This window comes from Cololabis saira, chromosome 16 (assembly GCF_033807715.1).
Source record: "Cololabis saira isolate AMF1-May2022 chromosome 16, fColSai1.1, whole genome shotgun sequence".
In the NCBI taxonomy this organism is placed as follows: Eukaryota; Metazoa; Chordata; class Actinopteri; order Beloniformes; family Belonidae; genus Cololabis; species Cololabis saira.
Window position 1 is genome coordinate 1,066,791 of NC_084602.1, and position 17,442 is coordinate 1,084,232.

A 17,442-nucleotide genomic window follows, 5' to 3' on the forward strand; every position below is an offset into this window, starting at 1 on the left:
GCTGACGAGAGAATTAAAAAGGGATGTAGACGGAGATAAGGAACGACCAGATCCACCAGGAACTCTGTTTTTACTCTCAGCCGCTCCAGCTGATTTCTCATCAGCGCCGACACGAACAAAGGGGTTTCACAATCGAGTACGTCCCAGCAGCTTCACCCCAACCCCCCCACTTCTCACCTGGGGGGGGAAACAAACGAGGACAAAGCGGGTGGAGGTGGGACGAGCCGTCCCGAGGCGAGTCAGGCTGAGTAGGTACTAGTGGAAAAGCGCCAATAGAGAAGGTTAGAAGCGGTAAAAATAAAGACATGGCCCAGAGGCTGCATTTCTAATTTATGTACAAAAAACAAGCTTTTGATTGTTTTTAAGTCATTCAAGGCCTGTTTAAAATATACATTAAATGCCATAATAGGTCTCCTTTAAATCCTTTATCTTTCTTGTCCGGGTCGAAGTGTTCATTGCCCCACACTGGAGATAAACATGACACTCAGGCAGATCATCCACATATATATGAACCAATACCAAACCGCGATAATATTTCTCACAAAAGGATTGTTTGTAATCTCGTTCAGTTTTAATCTCTTTCAAATTTAATCTCTTTCAATTTTAAGTTTATATGTATAGCTATGTATATGTATGTATGTTTTTTCATTTTCTTTTTTAATGGTATATTTGTGTTTCTGTGATATAGCACAAATTAAATATTTAAAGTTTATTGAAGAAGTTGTGGATAATGCTGTGTTCATGTACAATGGATGTCGTATAATTATAATCGGAAGTACGTAAATTATGGTTTTAAGGATAAAGATACGTTAAAAAGTAAAATATACTGGTTGTTTTTACTGCAGAACTTGACATTTTCTGTTTTTCAACACATAATTAATAAAGTAAAATTTTACCCAGAAAGGTGGTTTGTTTGGGGATGATAAGAGTACACAAAACATTTATCTATTTTCTAGTGTGTGTGAGTGAGAGAGTGTTATTGTTTTTTATTCCGATTGTTTAAAGTTCTGATTTTCCCGTTGTCAGTAAACGCATCAGCCGCTGGACCAACCAATCAGAATCCAGCAGAGCGAAGCCGGAAGTGCTCCTGACAGATCGATACCTGGATATTGGATCTGTGTGAGGGTTCAGGGTTTGAGGGTTTAGGGTGTAGATCGGGATTGGGCTCTAGTGTCCGGATTTCGACAGATTTCCTGCTTTCTCTCAGGTAAAACGTGCTCCTATTTTCAGAAATTTAAGGACGGTAATGGTTGGTCGCTGTTCTCAGTGTGAATGAGTTTGTGCAGACCTTTATCCGTTACCTTTGACCTGCAGGAGAAACTCCTCTTACAGCGAGCTTTCTGTTAAACACTGTCATGCTGTTGAACCTTAAATTCAAAATAAAAGGTGAGCTAGTAATCAGAGTTTTTGAGCAAGTTCAATTCCCACAAAAAAGAACAAAATAATATTAATTTACAATTTTTCCAAACTTGCACGTTTTTTTTTGTTCAAAGTATTTTATTAGTTTTTTTTTAAATCATACGAGATACAATTTGACATGTGTAATATATTAGACCGTGAGGCAGCGTGAGGTAAACTGAATAAAGTTTTTATTCACGTCCGTCAGGTCCCTGTAAACCATCATGCTATCAGTCCTACAGCACCACCTACTGGTGACTTCCAGTACAGCACACACGACATCTTTAATATACAAACTCAGTTTCATAACAAAAATGTGTTAACATACTTAACTGTTTCTCTCATCTGTACTCCAGCTATTAACTCAGTTTCTACCAATATCACATTATAAACCACAACACAGTTGTCTATAAACATATTAGTAGGTCGTTTCAACAGGACATCAGAAACATTTTGGAACAGATTTCTTTTAACATGTGTCCTTATTCTTTAAATCTTAGAGGAACTCTTATTGGCCTCTCCTAACGTGTGGTTTTCAGTCTCATTTGTTTTGTTCAACATGGTGTGACAGCAGGTGAGGGTGACTTTGCTGCAGGAAACTGTTTCTCAGGTAAGAGTCTCTCCTCATCCTCACTGTGTTCACTTTCTCTTCCTGCACATTGTTCATTTTCCATCAGCTGCGGTGGATCAGGTAAGTTGTCGTCAGTCTCTGTTGGTTGTGTTACGGTCCAGTTTTCCTTTGTTTTCAGAATGTGTCTTCTATTCCTTCTGTAGATTTGGTCCTTGTCTGTCTGAACAATGTAGGACCTCGGCTTATCATGTGTGTTCAGAATAACAGCAGGTTGCAACGTGTTCTTCTGTCTGATTATCACTCTTCTCCTTCTTTCACTTGTGGTAGGTTCCTCGTGCCACGATCAAAGTAGCTTTTCTGCTTGTTTTGTCTATTTATCAAACTGTTTCTTACTTGTTTGAAGACTTGGGGCTGCAGCTATTTGACCCTGGAAGCTTTGTAATCTTCTACCCATCAGAAGCTGTGCAGGAGAATAACTCACTCCACTCAGTGGTGAGTTCCTGTACTCTAAAAGAGCAATGTATGGGTCCGTGTGACTGTCCTGTGCTTTTTTTAGCAGACGTTTCACTGTTTGAATGGCTCTTTCGGCTTGGCCATTTGATTGTGGAAACTCTTGAGGTGGTATGTGTGAACTCCCAGCTTTTTGCAAACTCCTGCATTTCTGCACTGACTAGTTGCCTTCCATTATCAGAGAAGAGTTCATCAGGCACACCATGTCTGCCAAAAATAGATTTCAAAGCAGTTATGATGTGTTTGCTTGTTGTACCGCTTAATTTTATGATTTCAGGGTACTTGGAAAAGTAGTCCACACAGAGAATGTATTCATCATTATTAAAATGGAATAAATCCATTCCCACCTTTGACCCAGCTCTCTCTGGGACTGGATGATAGCAGGGGCTCTCTTGGATTTAGATTTCTGTGCTTGTTACACACTGCACATTTCTGTGTCACATCTTCAATCTCTTTGGCCATCACTGGCCAAAATAGGATATCTCTGGCCCTTTCCTTACTTTTCACCATTCCCATGTGAGATTCATGAATTTTCTCCAACATCTCTTCTCTCATCTTTACTGGCACAATCAGTTTTGAATTTTTGAACACAAGTCCATCAGAGTAGCTAACTGTTCTCTGAAAGTCCAGTACTGTTGTAGTTCCTCTGGAACTCGTCTCCTTGACTCTGGCTATCCGTCCTGTATTTCTGCTATTAGCAGACTCAGCGTGTCATCCTGTCGTGTGGCCTCTTTGAAACCTCTGAAACTGGTAGCTGTTGGGCTACGTAGCATGTAGCTCACCTCCAACTCCTTCTCCTGTAGCTGTTGGGCTATGTAGCATGTAGCTCACCCCCAACTCCTTCTCCTAGTAGCTGTTGGGCTACGTAGCCTCTAACCTCCAACTCCTTCTCCTGGTAGCTGTTGGGCTACGTAGCCTCTAACCTCCAACTCCTTCTCCTGGTAGCTGTTGGGCTACGTAGCCTCTAACCTCCAACTCCTTCTCCTGGTAGCCGTTGGGCTACGTAGCCTCTAACCTCCAACTCCTTCTCCTGGTAGCTGTTGGGCTACGTAGCCTCTAACCTCCAACTCCTTCTCCTGGTAGCTGTTGGGCTACGTAGCCTCTAACCTCCAACTCCTTCTCCTGGTAGCTGTTGGGCTACGTAGCCTCTAACCTCCAACTCCTTCTCCTGGTAGCCGTTGGGCTACGTAGCCTCTAACCTCCAACTCCTTCTCCTGGTAGCTGTTGGGCTACGTAGCCTCTAACCTCCAACTCCTTCTCCTGGTAGCTGTTGGGCTACGTAGCCTCTAACCTCCAACTCCTTCTCCTGGTAGCCGTTGGGCTATGTAGCCTCTAACCTCCAACTCCTTCTCCTGGTAGCCGTTGGGCTACGTAGCCTCTAACCTCCAACTCCTTCTCCTGGTAGCCGTTGGGCTACGTAGCCTCTAACCTCCAACTCCTTCTCCTGGTAGCCGTTGGGCTACGTAGCCTCTAACCTCCAACTCCTTCTCCTGGTAGCCGTTGGGCTACGTAGCCTCTAACCTCCAACTCCTTCTCCTGGTAGCCGTTGGGCTATGTAGCCTCTAACCTCCAACTCGTTCTCCTGGTAGCTGTTGGGCTACGTAGCCTCTAACCTCCAACTCCTTCTCCTGGTAGCCGTTGGGCTACGTAGCCTCTAACCTCCAACTCCTTCTCCTGGTAGCCGTTGGGCTACGTAGCCTCTAACCTCCAACTCCTTCTCCTGGTAGCTGTTGGGCTACGTAGCCTCTAACCTCCAACTCCTTCTCCTGAGTGACGTCTGGGAGATCTTTCAGCCTGGCTCTGCTTAATGCATCTGCGATGTGCATTTCTCTGCCAGGCCTGTAAGTCACTTTAATTTCTGAAGCCTCATTAACATCCTCTGCAGCCGGGCTGGGGCCTTGTGAAGAGACTTTTTAAAGATTGTCTCCAAGGGTTTGTGATCCGATTCCACCTGCACAGATCTCCCATACAGGTATTGGTGAAATCTTTCACAGCCAAAAACAATAGCAAGCAGCTCCTTTTCAATTTGAGCATATGGTTTTTTACAATCTGTTAGCGACCTGGAGCCATATGCTATGGGATGTCCTTGTAAGATTACTGCTCCCAGACCACTTGTGCTCGCATCAACAGAGAGTATGACAGGCTTTTCCACATCCTAATATTTCAGCACTGGTGTGTTACTCACAAGTGTCTTGAGAAGCTCTTTAGTTGTTCGTGTTCCCAGTGCCAGATAGTGTTTCCTTCCAGTCGCCTCCTGAGTGGTGCAGACTCTTCCCAGAGATTTGGGATGAATCTGGCGACATATTGCACCATTCCCAAGAATCTCTGCAATTCTGTTTTGTCTCGTGACTCTGGTATTCCTTGTATGGCTCTCAATTTTCCCATGTCTGGTTGAGTTTCATGTTTATGCTTCTCAGTCTGTCCAGTAGCTTTCTCAATCTGTTGTCATGTGTCTCTTGGTCTTCACCCCACACCAGAATATTATCAACCACATTTACCACTCCTTCAAGTCCTTCTAGATGTTTCTCCAAGCATCTCTGAAAGACTTCTGGCGCTGAGGATATGCCAAAGGGAAGTCTCTTAAATCTGTACCTTCCCAACGGTGAGTTGAAAGTGCAGAGTTTGGAGCTCTCTAAACTAAACTAAAGTAAACTCTCCTCATCCAGCTGGATCTGCCAGTAGCCATGATTGGCATCCAAAACAGAGAAAACCTTTGCGTTAGGCATTTCTACTCTCTACTACTTCCTCCACTGTCTTGAGAGGATAGTGTTCTCTTTTTATCGCCTTATTTAAATCTTGAAATCAAGACATATTCTGATGTTGTGTGGTTTCACCACGGTCACCCAACCTGTGGGCTGTTTGTCTCTCTGTGACATCAAGGCTTCCATTCGTTTCACTTCTTTCTCAATGTACTTTTTTAAAGCGACTGGAACTTTTCTCGGCGGATGTATCACTGATGAAACTTCAGGATCTACTTGAATACGGTGACTTCCAGGCAACAGCCTAGTCCTGTGAATAAATCTTCATATTCACACAACATGTCTGTCTGTATTTTTCTTGTCATTCCATAAATCCTTTGTACCATCCCCAGCTCAACACTAGACCCGCCTCCCAGTATCGCTTTTACTTCTTGCTTTATCACTTGAAATGTTATCTCATACTGTTTGTCTTTGTATAAGCATTTAATGGTCTTCTGCCCCAGTGGCTTTTCTTTCTGTCCAAAAACGCCCACTAGCTTGGAGCTTGACTTTTTCAATTTGTCATCACTGAGTTTCAGCTTTTCTACTTCTCTCTTTGACATGACGTTACAGTCAGCACCTGTATCTATCATCACTGTGATTGGCTGGCCTTTGACATTCACCGTCTCTTTCCAGACCTCTCTGCCACTTTTTACAACCACTTTGTTCACATGCTTGTCTTTTTCATTAACATGAACTGTCCCAATGAACATGTCATTTTCATCATGACTTGCTGTGTCACATTCAACACCTCGTACTGTCCGCCGGTTATCTGTCTGTCCGCGACTCATACACATCTTGGCGTAGTGATTTTTACGGTGACATTTGTTGCAGGTTTGACCACATGCTGGACATTGTCTTGCTTCATGTTTGTACCCGCATCGTCCACAATCTGCACGTGATCTTTCCTTCTTTGTTTGTGGCCTGTCTTTCTTTTGCTTGTGTTGTTTGTGTATTTTTTGAACTTGCACGTCATTCTCTTCATGTAGCTTTTTAAGCTTCGGCTAACTTCTGCTGCACGGCAAATATCACCAGCTCCTTGTAGCGTTAGCTCGGGCTCTCTCAGCAATCTGCCTCGGATCTGATTGTTTGTAAAACCACAGACGATCCTGTCTCTGATCAGTGACTCTGTCAGATATGCAAATTCACAGTCTCTTGCTTTATTTTTTAGATCTGTGATGTAACATCAATGGATTCAGCATTGCCTTGCACTCTGGTATTAAACAAATGCCTCTGGTACGTTACGTTTTTTCGTGGTTCACAGTTCCTTCTGAACGGCTCTTTTAAGCCTTCAAGTCCATCGACATCTTCATCAAACTCAAAAGTATTGAATACCTTGAGAGCATCGTCTCCTGCCACGTGAAGAAATGTGGCACATCGTACTTTTTCCGACTTCTCAGAGATTCCGCTCGCAATGAGATAAATCTCAAACTTTTGTATCCATACTCCAACTTTCTGCAAGATTGCCTTCTAAATGTAATGTCCCCGGAGGTCTTTGGTGGTCCATCTTTCCGTCTTTTTAGTCAATTTCTGACCCCATGTAATATATCAGACCGTGAGGCAGCGTGAGGTAAACTGAATAAAGTTTTATTGAAGTCCGTCAGGTTCCTGTAAACCATCATGCTATCAGTCTTACAGCATCACCTACTGGTGACTCCAGTACAGCACACACACATGACAACATGCATTTCAATACATTTCAACATAACCCCACCCCATTGCACCACCACACTTTAAACAAACAAACAAAACACAAATTAAGTTAACAAAACAAACAAATGTACAAAAATAAAAAGGAAAAAAGGGAAAGGGAGGGGTTATATCTATACATTGTAAATGTTTGAGGCATCTATCTTTCCAACCTGATCTAGAACTGGTTTCCATATAGAATAGAAGTTGAGCCTTTTGTAACATATCAGATCTTTTCTAAAGTCAGATGGTGCAGAAGATTCTGATCCATTGACTGAAAGTTGGAGAGCTGTCTTTCCTTTCAAGCAGCATGAGCCTTCTAGCCAGTAACATGGCAAAGGCTAGCATGTTTTTGCCACAAACTTGCACACAGGGCCGCCCAAGCGGTGTGGAACCGTGCCACCGCACGGGGCCTATGGGCCTTTTTTTTTTTTTCTCTCGTTTTTTTTTCCTTCTTTCCCTTATAAATATCAACAGTCACGTTCCATTACAGACCTAAATGTGTACTAGTCTGTGCATATCAATAAATATATGTGCAATGATGCGCGTGTCTGTTGTTCAATACAACTGATCAGACCAAGCGCAGACACAAGGTGCTCTGATCCAGACGGTGGAGTTGGAACAAACTGTCACACAATGTCCAGAGAACGAGACAGAATCAGGAAATTTCCATCAGGGGATGAAAAAAGAAAAAAACTAAAGAAAATGGAAGAGTTTAATGCCTCTCTGAAAGGCTCGTTTGATAAATTTGTTACAAAAATCACTGATCCGACCGGGTCTCAAGCAGCCGTGGGTCCCCGCCCTGAGACAGTCCAGACACATGTTTTTCATTTTAATTTATTTAGCCTCTATAATTTGAGAAGATTACGACTTGTATGCATAAGCATGTTGTTAATGTGTTAACTTATGGGGCGATTTTGTTTAGTGTAGAACTGGAATGAATCACACACTATATAATGTCAGTTGAGTTAGGCCCCTATGTCACTAATAATGTCACTAATATATAAGTCGCTCTCAGTAACAGGCTGATTTGATTCATGTAAGATTATTTTTGTGTGAACAATGTTGTAATAAACAGGCATTACTATAAAAAATATCTTGACTTGTCATGTTTTGTCAATGCAATGCTTCATAATGAAACGTGTGTATGTGTTTGTATCCAGTATTTTGCTAATTGGAGAGTTAAAATTGCGTATATGGACACCCGATCCGATCCGAACGAGAGCCCCCCCCCCGACCATTTCCTTGCCTTGCAAATCTCCCAGACGGCTCTGCTTGCACGTTTGTGTGAGAAAGTCACGAACCCCATAAAACGGAAAGGATGAGCCGCCGTGACGTCTCCTGATAGACCTGAACTCTTAGCATTGTGGGCGCTGACGTGGTTCTGTCCCCGCAGCTGCTGGGATGGACAGGACAGACCTGCGGGACGGCCCGGGGGACAGCCCGGGGGACGGCCCGCGGACAGAGTTCCTGTACTGCTGTGGAGCCGTCACGGAGGTGCTGAAATGTGGCCCCTCCCACCTACAACCTGAACACACAGTTCTGTTTCTCATCATCCCGGGTGAGTTGGACCAGAGCCGGGTCGGTGGTCCAGATACCAGTCTGGCCACGGTTACATGATGGTTTTAATTCTGAATTAATTATTCCCAATTAAAGTATTTTCCTTCCAGTTTACATGGAAATAGTAATTCAGAATGGAGGTTTCCATGGAAAACACGTTTGATGGTCTTTCTCCAATTCCTCTCCAGGTCTGGGGGTTGGGAAGGTTCTGATTGGATAGGGGGGGGACCGGAAGTTAAACTACCGGAAGAAAAACTAACTTAGCCACTACAACTTTGAAAAGCTCACAATTTTTATGTTTCCTGTTTCCATTTGTTCTTCTAATTATTTCTATTTATTAAATAAATGGTCTCTGCTCTTGACCAGCGTTTACTGCTGCTGCATCTTGAAACTTTGTTTGGAAAACCAGCCCAGCGCAATATAAGATCATGGAGACAGACGGGCGAGGGAACGAGCAGAAAGAAAGACCGGAATTAATTTAAAGAGGAATGAGTGTTTATATGATCTGGAATTATTCTATTCAGATTTAAAATCAGAATAAACCAGCCACTTACTTCAGAATTAAGTTTAATTCGGCCATTTTTATTTGGAATTAGGTGTTTAAATGGTCATTTTTACTCATTTTAAATTGGATTCAATTTTAATTCTGAACTAAAGAGGAATTAAATTTCCCATGTAAACACACTCTCTGTCAAGCGTGAGTGACTTTAGAGGGTCAGTCCGACCTTTAACCCCCCCCAGCTCTGCAGGGCGGAGCTCTTCTTAAATCAGGGTTACTGCTTAATATGAAGTGGTTGTGGGTGGAGGTGAAGACCAGCAGGGCTGGCTCGCCCTCCAGGCCCTCAGCCAGGCGGTCCTGGTCCTGGAGTCCTGCATGGGTCTGAAGGGAAGATGCTCAGGTGCAGGATCTGCTCGGGGTCCTGCTCGGGGTCCTGCTCGGGGTCCTGCTCGGGGTCCTGCTCGGGGTCCTGCTCGGGGTCCTGCTCGGGGTCCTGCTGGAAGGTTGAACATGTTCCATGGACGTGAGTGAAGGCCGACCCGGTCCTAGTGGTCAGGAGAGGAAGTGCAGGTCTGGGGCTGCAGCTCCTGGAGCTGTCTCTCATGTCTGTCTCCAGGCCAGGCTGGGACTGGCTGCTTTATCAGCATTAAAGGGTTTGTGGGAGTGTGGATAATCAAGGACCTTCCTCACCTTACCGTGTCCTCAGGTAACCCCGGCCTGGTGGGCTTCTACAGAACCTTCATGCAGGCGCTGTACGGCCTGCTGGGAGCCCGGTACCCTGTGTGGGCCGTCAGCCACGCCGGCCACTGTGCACCGCCCGAGTCCATGGACATGGTGGAAGGTGAGGACGGAGACCTGAGACCTGGACCCACCACGGCCTTCAGGACCCGGTCCTGGACCCGGTTCAGGACCCGGTCCTGGTACTGTAAACGGTTGTTTGTGTGTGCAGACGCCTCGGCCGCCGTGGAGGACGTGTTCGGCCTGGACGGACAGATCCAGCACAAGCTTACCTTCGTCAGGACCAGCGTCCCCAGAGGAACCGCCCTGGTCCTGGTGGGACACTCCATCGGCTGCTACGTGATCCTGGAGATGATGAGGAGGAGTCCTGAGCTCAGGGTGGGTGTTGGACATGATGAGGAGGAGGAGGAGGAGTCCTGAGCTCAGGGTGGGTGTTGGACATGATGAGGAGGAGGAGGAGTCCTGAGCTCAGGGTGGGTGTTGGAGATGATGAGGAGGAGGAGTCCTGAGCTCAGGGTGGGTGTTGGACATGATGAGGAGGAGGAGGAGTCCTGAGCTCAGGGTGGGTGTTGGAGATGATGAGGAGGAGGAGTCCTGAGCTCAGGGTGGGTGTTGGAGATGATGAGGAGGAGTCCTGAGCTCAGGGTGGGTGTTGGAGATGATGAGGAGGAGTCCTGAGCTCAGGGTGGGTGTTGGAGATGATGAGGAGGAGTCCTGAGCTCAGGGTGGGTGTTGGAGATGATGAGGAGGAGTCCTGAGCTCAGGGTGGGTGTTGGAGATGATGAGGAGGAGTCCTGAGCTCAGGGTGGGTGTTGGAGATGGAGCAGGAGCAGGGTGGGTGTTGGAGATGGAGCAGGAGCAGGGTGGGTGTTGGAGATGATGAGGATGAGTCCTGAGCTCAGGGTGGGTGTTGGAGATGATGATGATGATGAGGAGTCCTGAGCTCAGGGTGGGTGTTGGAGATGAGGAGGAGGAGGAGTCCTGAGCTCAGGGTGGGTGATGGAGATGATGAGGAGGAGTCCTGAGCTCAGGGTGGGTGTTGGAGATGAGGAGGAGCAGGGTGGGGGTGTCCTGGACGGCTCGGAGGGGGAGCGGGGCCCGTTAAACCGGTCTGAGGTGGAACTGGACCAGCACAGACACCAGGGGCCAGATTCACCCAATATGTTCTTAAGAACGATCTTAAGAAATGTCTTAAGATCTAAAATTAAGAAATTCATAAGAAAGTTCTTAAGTGCAATTCCTCAATATTTTCTTAAGAACCGTCATTTCTTACGAATTTCTTATTTTTCCTACTTAAGAACTTCTTAAAATATGTCATTGCATTGCACGCGCCAACAAACAACATTTATACATATATATATTATATAAATAGGTAGTTTGGTCTTAACCGTCAGTCACTCACTAAACATGGAGAAGGAGAAAAAGAGATGCAGGAACTTTTCAAGGTTCTGGTGGATGAGATTAATGTGAGAAAAAAAATACTATTGGGGAAAATTAATAATAATTAACATACCACGCTAACTAACATGCTAACAAACAGTTAACAGGCTCTTTGTGTAATTAATTACAAAGTATATCCTCAAACTATGACCTACTAGTCTAAACGTGTCTAAAATGTGTTGAAAAAGGTGATTTTAGAGGCTTATTATTATTATTATTATTATTATTATTATTATTATTATTATTATTATTATTATTATCTTTTCACAGAAGAAATTTTAAGACAGGTCAAGGTTGTCTTAAAGTTAAGAAAAAAGTCAAGAACAAATTTGAGAACTTTTATTTCAAGAATACCATTTATTCTTAATTTTTTTCTTAAGAAGAAACTTAAGAAGAAAGTTGAGAAAATACTTAAGAACTTTTTTGGAGAATATGACTTCTTCCCTTTTTTATTCTTAAGACTGAACTTAAGAAAAAAATTACACTTGAGAAGATTTTTTTTCTTTCTTTCTTTCTCGTTTTGTGAATCTGGCCCCAGGTCTCTGGGCCTGTTTCTGGTCTCTGGGCCTGTTTCTGGTCTGAATCCTGACTGGATCTTGGGGTTGAGATTTGAAGGTCTCGTCTCAGGGTGGTTCTGTTCTCTTGCTCCCTGTGTTGTCCGTGCAGGTGCTGCGGGCCGTCCTGCTGTTCCCCACCATCGAGCGGATGGCCCAGACCCCCCAGGGCCGGGTGATGACGCCGGTGCTGTGTCAGCTGCGGTACCTGGCCTACCTGCCCGTCTTCCTGCTCTCTCTGCTGCCAGAGACGGCCCGGGCCGCTCTGATCAGACTGCTGTTCAGCGGGATTCCCTCCCTGGACCGGAGCATCGTCCAGCCCACGGTGGAGCTGCTCAGTGGAGACTGTGCCGGTGGGTGTGATGACGGTCGTCATGAACGCGTTTATTTGGACTCGTTCATGCAAACACTGGGCACCACAGGTCAGGATCCAAACCCTAGCCGTCCTACCAGAACCAATGTGGAGCGTTGTATAAGAATATTCCGGTTAATAAAGAATATCACGAGGCAAATATTATTACGAATATGACGAGGCAAAGGTTTAACCAGGTTACAACAATAACAGTAGTAACTATAATGAATCTTACAAGGTTTGTATCAAATCTGAAAAAGTAAATAATACTACTGCTGTGATACTGGTTTCAGCTTTATGATGTTTGTTTACAGCCAATTCCATGTACCTGGGGGGTCAGGAGATGAGGACCGTCCTTGAGAGAGACAATCCAACCATCAGGAAACACCTGGACAAGGTAAAGACCCCGGCCTCACTAGCTGCTAGTGAAGAGCTGATTAACGTCACTAGCTGCTAGTGAAGAGCTGATTAACGTCACTAGCTGCTAGTGAATAGCTGATTAACGTCACTAGCTGCTAGTGAAGAGCTGATTAACGTCACTAGCTGCTAGTGAAGAGCTAACGTCACTAGCTGCTAGTGAAGAGCTAACGTCACTAGCTGCTAGTGAAGAGCTAACGTCACTAGCTGCTAGTGAAGAGCTGATTAACGTCACTAGCTGCTAGTGAAGAGCTGATTAACGTCACTAGCTGCTAGTGAAGAGCTGATTAACGTCACTAGCTGCTAGTGAAGAGCTAACGTCACTAGCTGCTAGTGAAGAGCTGATTAACGTCACTAGCTGCTAGTGAAGAGCTGATTAACGTCACTAGCTGCTAGTGAAGAGCTAACGTCACTAGCTGCTAGTGAAGAGCTGATTAACGTCACTAACTGCTAGTGAAGAGCTAACGTCACTAGCTGCTAGTGAAGAGCTAACGTCACTAGCTGCTAGTGAAGAGCTAACGTCACTAGCTGCTAGTGAAGAGCTGATTAACGTCACTAACTGCTATTTAAGAGCTGATTAACGTCACTAGCTGCTAGTGAAGAGCTGATTAACGTCACTAGCTGCTAGTGAAGAGCTGATTAACGTCACTAGCTGCTAGTGAAGAGCTGATTAACGTCACTAGCTGCTAGTGAAGAGCTGATTAACGTCACTAGCTGCTAGTGAAGAGCTGATTAACGTCACTAGCTGCTATTTAAGAGCTGATTAACGTCACTAGCTGCTAGTGAAGAGCTGATTAACGTCACTAGCTGCTAGTGAAGAGCTGATTAACGTCACTAGCTGCTAGTGAAGAGCTGATTAACGTCACTAGCTGCTAGTGAAGAGCTGATTAACGTCACTAGCTGCTAGTGAAGAGCTGATTAACGTCACTAGCTGCCAGTGAAGAGTTTATTAACGTCACTAGCTGCTAGTGAAGAGCTGATTAACGTCACTAGCTGCTAGTGAAGAGCTGATTAACGTCACTAACTGCTAGTGAAGAGCTGATTAACGTCACTAACTGCTAGTGAAGTGCTAACGTCACTAGCTGCTAGTGAAGAGCTGATTCACGTCACTAGCTGCTAGTGAAGAGCTTATTAACGTCACTAGCTGCTAGTGAAGAGCTGATTAACGTCACTAGCTGCTAGTGAAGAGCTGATTAACGTAACTAGCTGCTAGTGAAGAGCTGATTAACGTAACTAGCTGCTAGTGAAGAGCTGATTAACGTCACTAGCTGCTAGTGAAGAGCTAACGTCACTAGCTGCTAGTGAAGAGCTAACGTCACTAGCTGCTAGTGAAGAGCTGATTAACGTCACTAGCTGCTAGTGGAGAGCTGATTAACGTCACTAGCTGCTAGTGAAGAGCTGATTAACGTCACTAGCTGCTAGTGGAGAGCTGATTAACGTCACTAGCTGCTAGTGAAGAGCTGATTAACGTCACTAGCTGCTAGTGAATAGCTGATTAACGTCACTAACTGCTAGTGAAGTGCTAACGTCACTAGCTGCTAGTGAAGAGCTGATTCACGTCACTAGCTGCTAGTGAAGAGCTTACAACGTCACTAGCTGCTAGTGAAGAGCTGATTAACGTCACTAGCTGCTAGTGAAGAGCTGATTAACGTAACTAGCTGCTAGTGAAGAGCTGATTAACGTCACTAGCTGCTAGTGAAGAGCTGATTAACGTCACTAGCTGCTAGTGAATAGCTGATTAACGTCACTAACTGCTAGTGAAGTGCTAACGTCACTAGCTGCTAGTGAAGAGCTGATTCACGTCACTAGCTGCTAGTGAAGAGCTTATTAACGTCACTAGCTGCTAGTGAAGAGCTGATTAACGTCACTAGCTGCTAGTGAAGAGCTGATTAACGTAACTAGCTGCTAGTGAAGAGCTGATTAACGTAACTAGCTGTTAGTGAAGAGCTGATTAACGTCACTAGCTGCTAGTGAAGAGCTACCGTCACTAGCTGCTAGTGAAGAGCTAACGTCACTAGCTGCTAGTGAAGAGCTGATTAACGTCACTAGCTGCTAGTGAAGAGCTAACGTCACTAGCTGCTAGTGAAGAGCTGATTAACGTCACTAACTGCTAGTGAAGAGCTGATTAACGTCACTAGCTGCTAGTGAAGAGCTACCGTCACTAGCTGCTAGTGAAGAGCTAACGTCACTAGCTGCTAGTGAAGAGCTGATTAACGTCACTAGCTGCTAGTGAAGAGCTAACGTCACTAGCTGCTAGTGAAGAGCTGATTAACGTCACTAGCTGCTAGTGAAGAGCTAACGTCACTAGCTGCTAGTGAAGAGCTGATTAACGTAACTTATCCAAGTATGGTTGTGTTGTGTATGTAGTGATGTGCTGTGTCCATGTTTCCAGCTCTTATTCTACTACGGAGCGACGGACCACTGGTGTCCTGTGAAGTATTTCCAGGACATGAAGCAGGACTTCCCTCACGGAGACGTCAGACTGTGTGAGAAAGGTTTCCGGCACGCGTTCGTCCTGGACTCGGCCCAGCAAGTCGCCAAGCTGCTGGTGGAATGGATTCATGGGGCCTTAAACACATAAGCTCTGTCAACCAACTTCCACTTCTCCAGGAAAGGCTGGAAGTTTTCAAAAATGAAGCAAAAAAAAAAGAAATGTATTTGATATAATTTCCTAATTTAACAGCTATGACTTCAAAGAACCTGATTTTGCCAGTCATAATTACGCGCGTGCGTAATTATTAAATGTGCAAACATCTCCTCCATGAAGTTTGCAGTTTTTTTAATCAAGATTCTGATTTTTGATGACTGATGGAACGTGCCAGACAGGGCTGAGCTTTTGCTGGAAGTTCTTGTAGATCCAGCCATGACACCCCCACCAGTTCCTTTGCTGATCTGAGGGCGAAGGAGCCCCAGACGGGATATAGAGCTGGTAATCCCTCTGACATCATCCACAGGTTCTCTAAGGTTAGAGCATGTTGTTGGGATTAAAGGGACAGCTCTACGTTGGTTTAAATCATATCTATCTGACAGGTTCCAGTTTGTTCATGTACATGAGGTTTCTTCAGAACAGTCAAGGGTCTGTTATGGTGTTCCGCAGGGTTCAGTGCTAGGTCCAATCTTGTTCAGTTTATACATGCAGCCATTGGGAAGTATAATCCAGAATCACGGCATACACTTTCATTGTTATGCTGATGATACGCAGCTCTATTTGTCTATGAAGCCGGATGAAACAGAACTTCTGCTTCAGTCCTGATGAGGTCACAAGGGGGCGGAGCCTGTCGGAGGGGGCAGAGTCTGTCACTGCTACTAAAAACAGCAATATATTAAATTAACATAAAAAATCAGAACGGATCAATTCAGTTTTCTTCATATAGTGTCTATTACAACACAAGTTGGATCTTTCCAGGGACCAGAACATGACCCCCGAAAAACCCCTGAAGACTTCAAAACTGTCAAAACCTGTTGGAATATGATGAATATGACTAAACTTATTAAGTGTCTTCTACAGACGTGCAAAGAAGCGTTACCTCAAGCATCCGCACATTTTTATGAGAATAGGATTTTAAATGATATCAGACTTTCTGTTCTAAATGAGGCAGTAAAAGTAAAGGTTTGTGATGGTGATGAGGAGTGGTAGTCTGGTCTTGGTTCAAGCCCCAGAATGGTAACCATGGTAACCAGGATGAAGCCAGGCCCTTCACCCTAACTGCTCCCCGGGTGAAATGGTGTGTTTGTTCTCTCAGATGACAGTAGTAGTACATTTGTCTTTAGTTTGTAATAAATGTTTGGTGGTATAGATGTGGTTGTCCAGCTCACGGTAACTCTTGAATAAACGTCTTCAGAACCGAGAACAGGAACTGCAGCTGCCACGGCTGTAACACCCTCCTCTGAGAGCTCAGTGTGCCCCCAGAGGTGAAGACCCTGGACCAGAACCGGGTTATACTGCAAACACATCCAACCAAACACTGCACTGGTTCACTTTCACAACCACAGTCTTCAGTAATCAAACAATGGAAGTGATGACAACACTTTTAATAAATGTTTATGGTGTTAATGTTGAGGTCCAGCAGCCTTTGACCGCACCCTCATGAACTATCTGGTTTCTGCTTGCAGCACCTGGAAATGTACTTATTATTCCTATTTTATAATTGTATATTTAATATAATAAATTTGCTCAGCTGCTGTTGGTGTGTTTTTTGAGGTTTTTACTGTTTCATGCTGGTTGGAGCTTTTCAGTGAATCTTTGTCTGTACCTGCTGGGCTGAGTTCATCAGGTCCCTGATTAGAACTGTAGCTTCAGACCGGAGCAGAAACTTCAGGATCAACCTTCAACCACAACCTGACCCACAACCACTCCCGACTCCTCTCCTCCCGACTCCTCTCCTCCCGACTCCTCTAGTCCCGACTCCTCTCCTCTCCTCCCGACTCCTCTCCTCCCGACTCCTCTAGTCCCGACTCCTCTCCTCTCCTCCCGACTCCTCTCCTCCCGACTCCTCTTCTCCCGACTCCTCTACTCCCGACTCCTCTAGTCCCGACTCCTCTCCTCCCGACTCCTCTCCTCCCGACTCCTCTCCTCCCGACTCCTCTTGCTCCCGACTCCTCTCCTCCCGACTCCTCTCCTCCCGACTCCTCTAGTCCCGACTCCTCTCCTCCCGACTCCTCTCCTCCCGACTCCTCTCCTCCCGACTCCTCTTGCTCCCGACTCCTCTCCTCCCGACTCCTCTCCTCCCGACTCCTCTAGTCCCGACTCCTCTCCTCCCGACTCCTCTCCTCCCGACTCCTCTAGTCCCGACTCCTCTCCTCTCCTCCCGACTCCTCTCCTCCCGACTCCTCTTCTCCCGACTCCTCTACTCCCGACTCCTCTAGTCCCGACTCCTCTCCTCCCGACTCCTCTCCTCCCGACTCCTCTCCTCCCGACTCCTCTAGTCCCGACTCCTCTAGTCCCGACTCCTCTCCTCCCGACTCCTCTCCTCCCG

The 17,442-nt window shown here is 45.4% G+C and overlaps 1 protein-coding gene across 1 annotated transcript; it reads left to right on the plus strand.

Moving 5' to 3' along the window:
- Positions 1–1,073: 1,073 nt before the first annotated feature.
- On the plus strand, positions 1,074–16,642 carry ldah (lipid droplet associated hydrolase). The gene is made up of 7 exons (XM_061743929.1): positions 1,074–1,207; positions 8,303–8,467; positions 9,672–9,806; positions 9,915–10,081; positions 11,810–12,050; positions 12,364–12,446; positions 14,859–16,642. Exons 2-7 carry the CDS (start codon positions 8,311–8,313, stop codon positions 15,045–15,047), a joined length of 972 nt encoding a protein of 323 aa, XP_061599913.1. The 5' UTR covers positions 1,074–1,207; positions 8,303–8,310; the 3' UTR covers positions 15,048–16,642.
- The last annotated feature ends 800 nt before the right edge of the window (positions 16,643–17,442 follow it).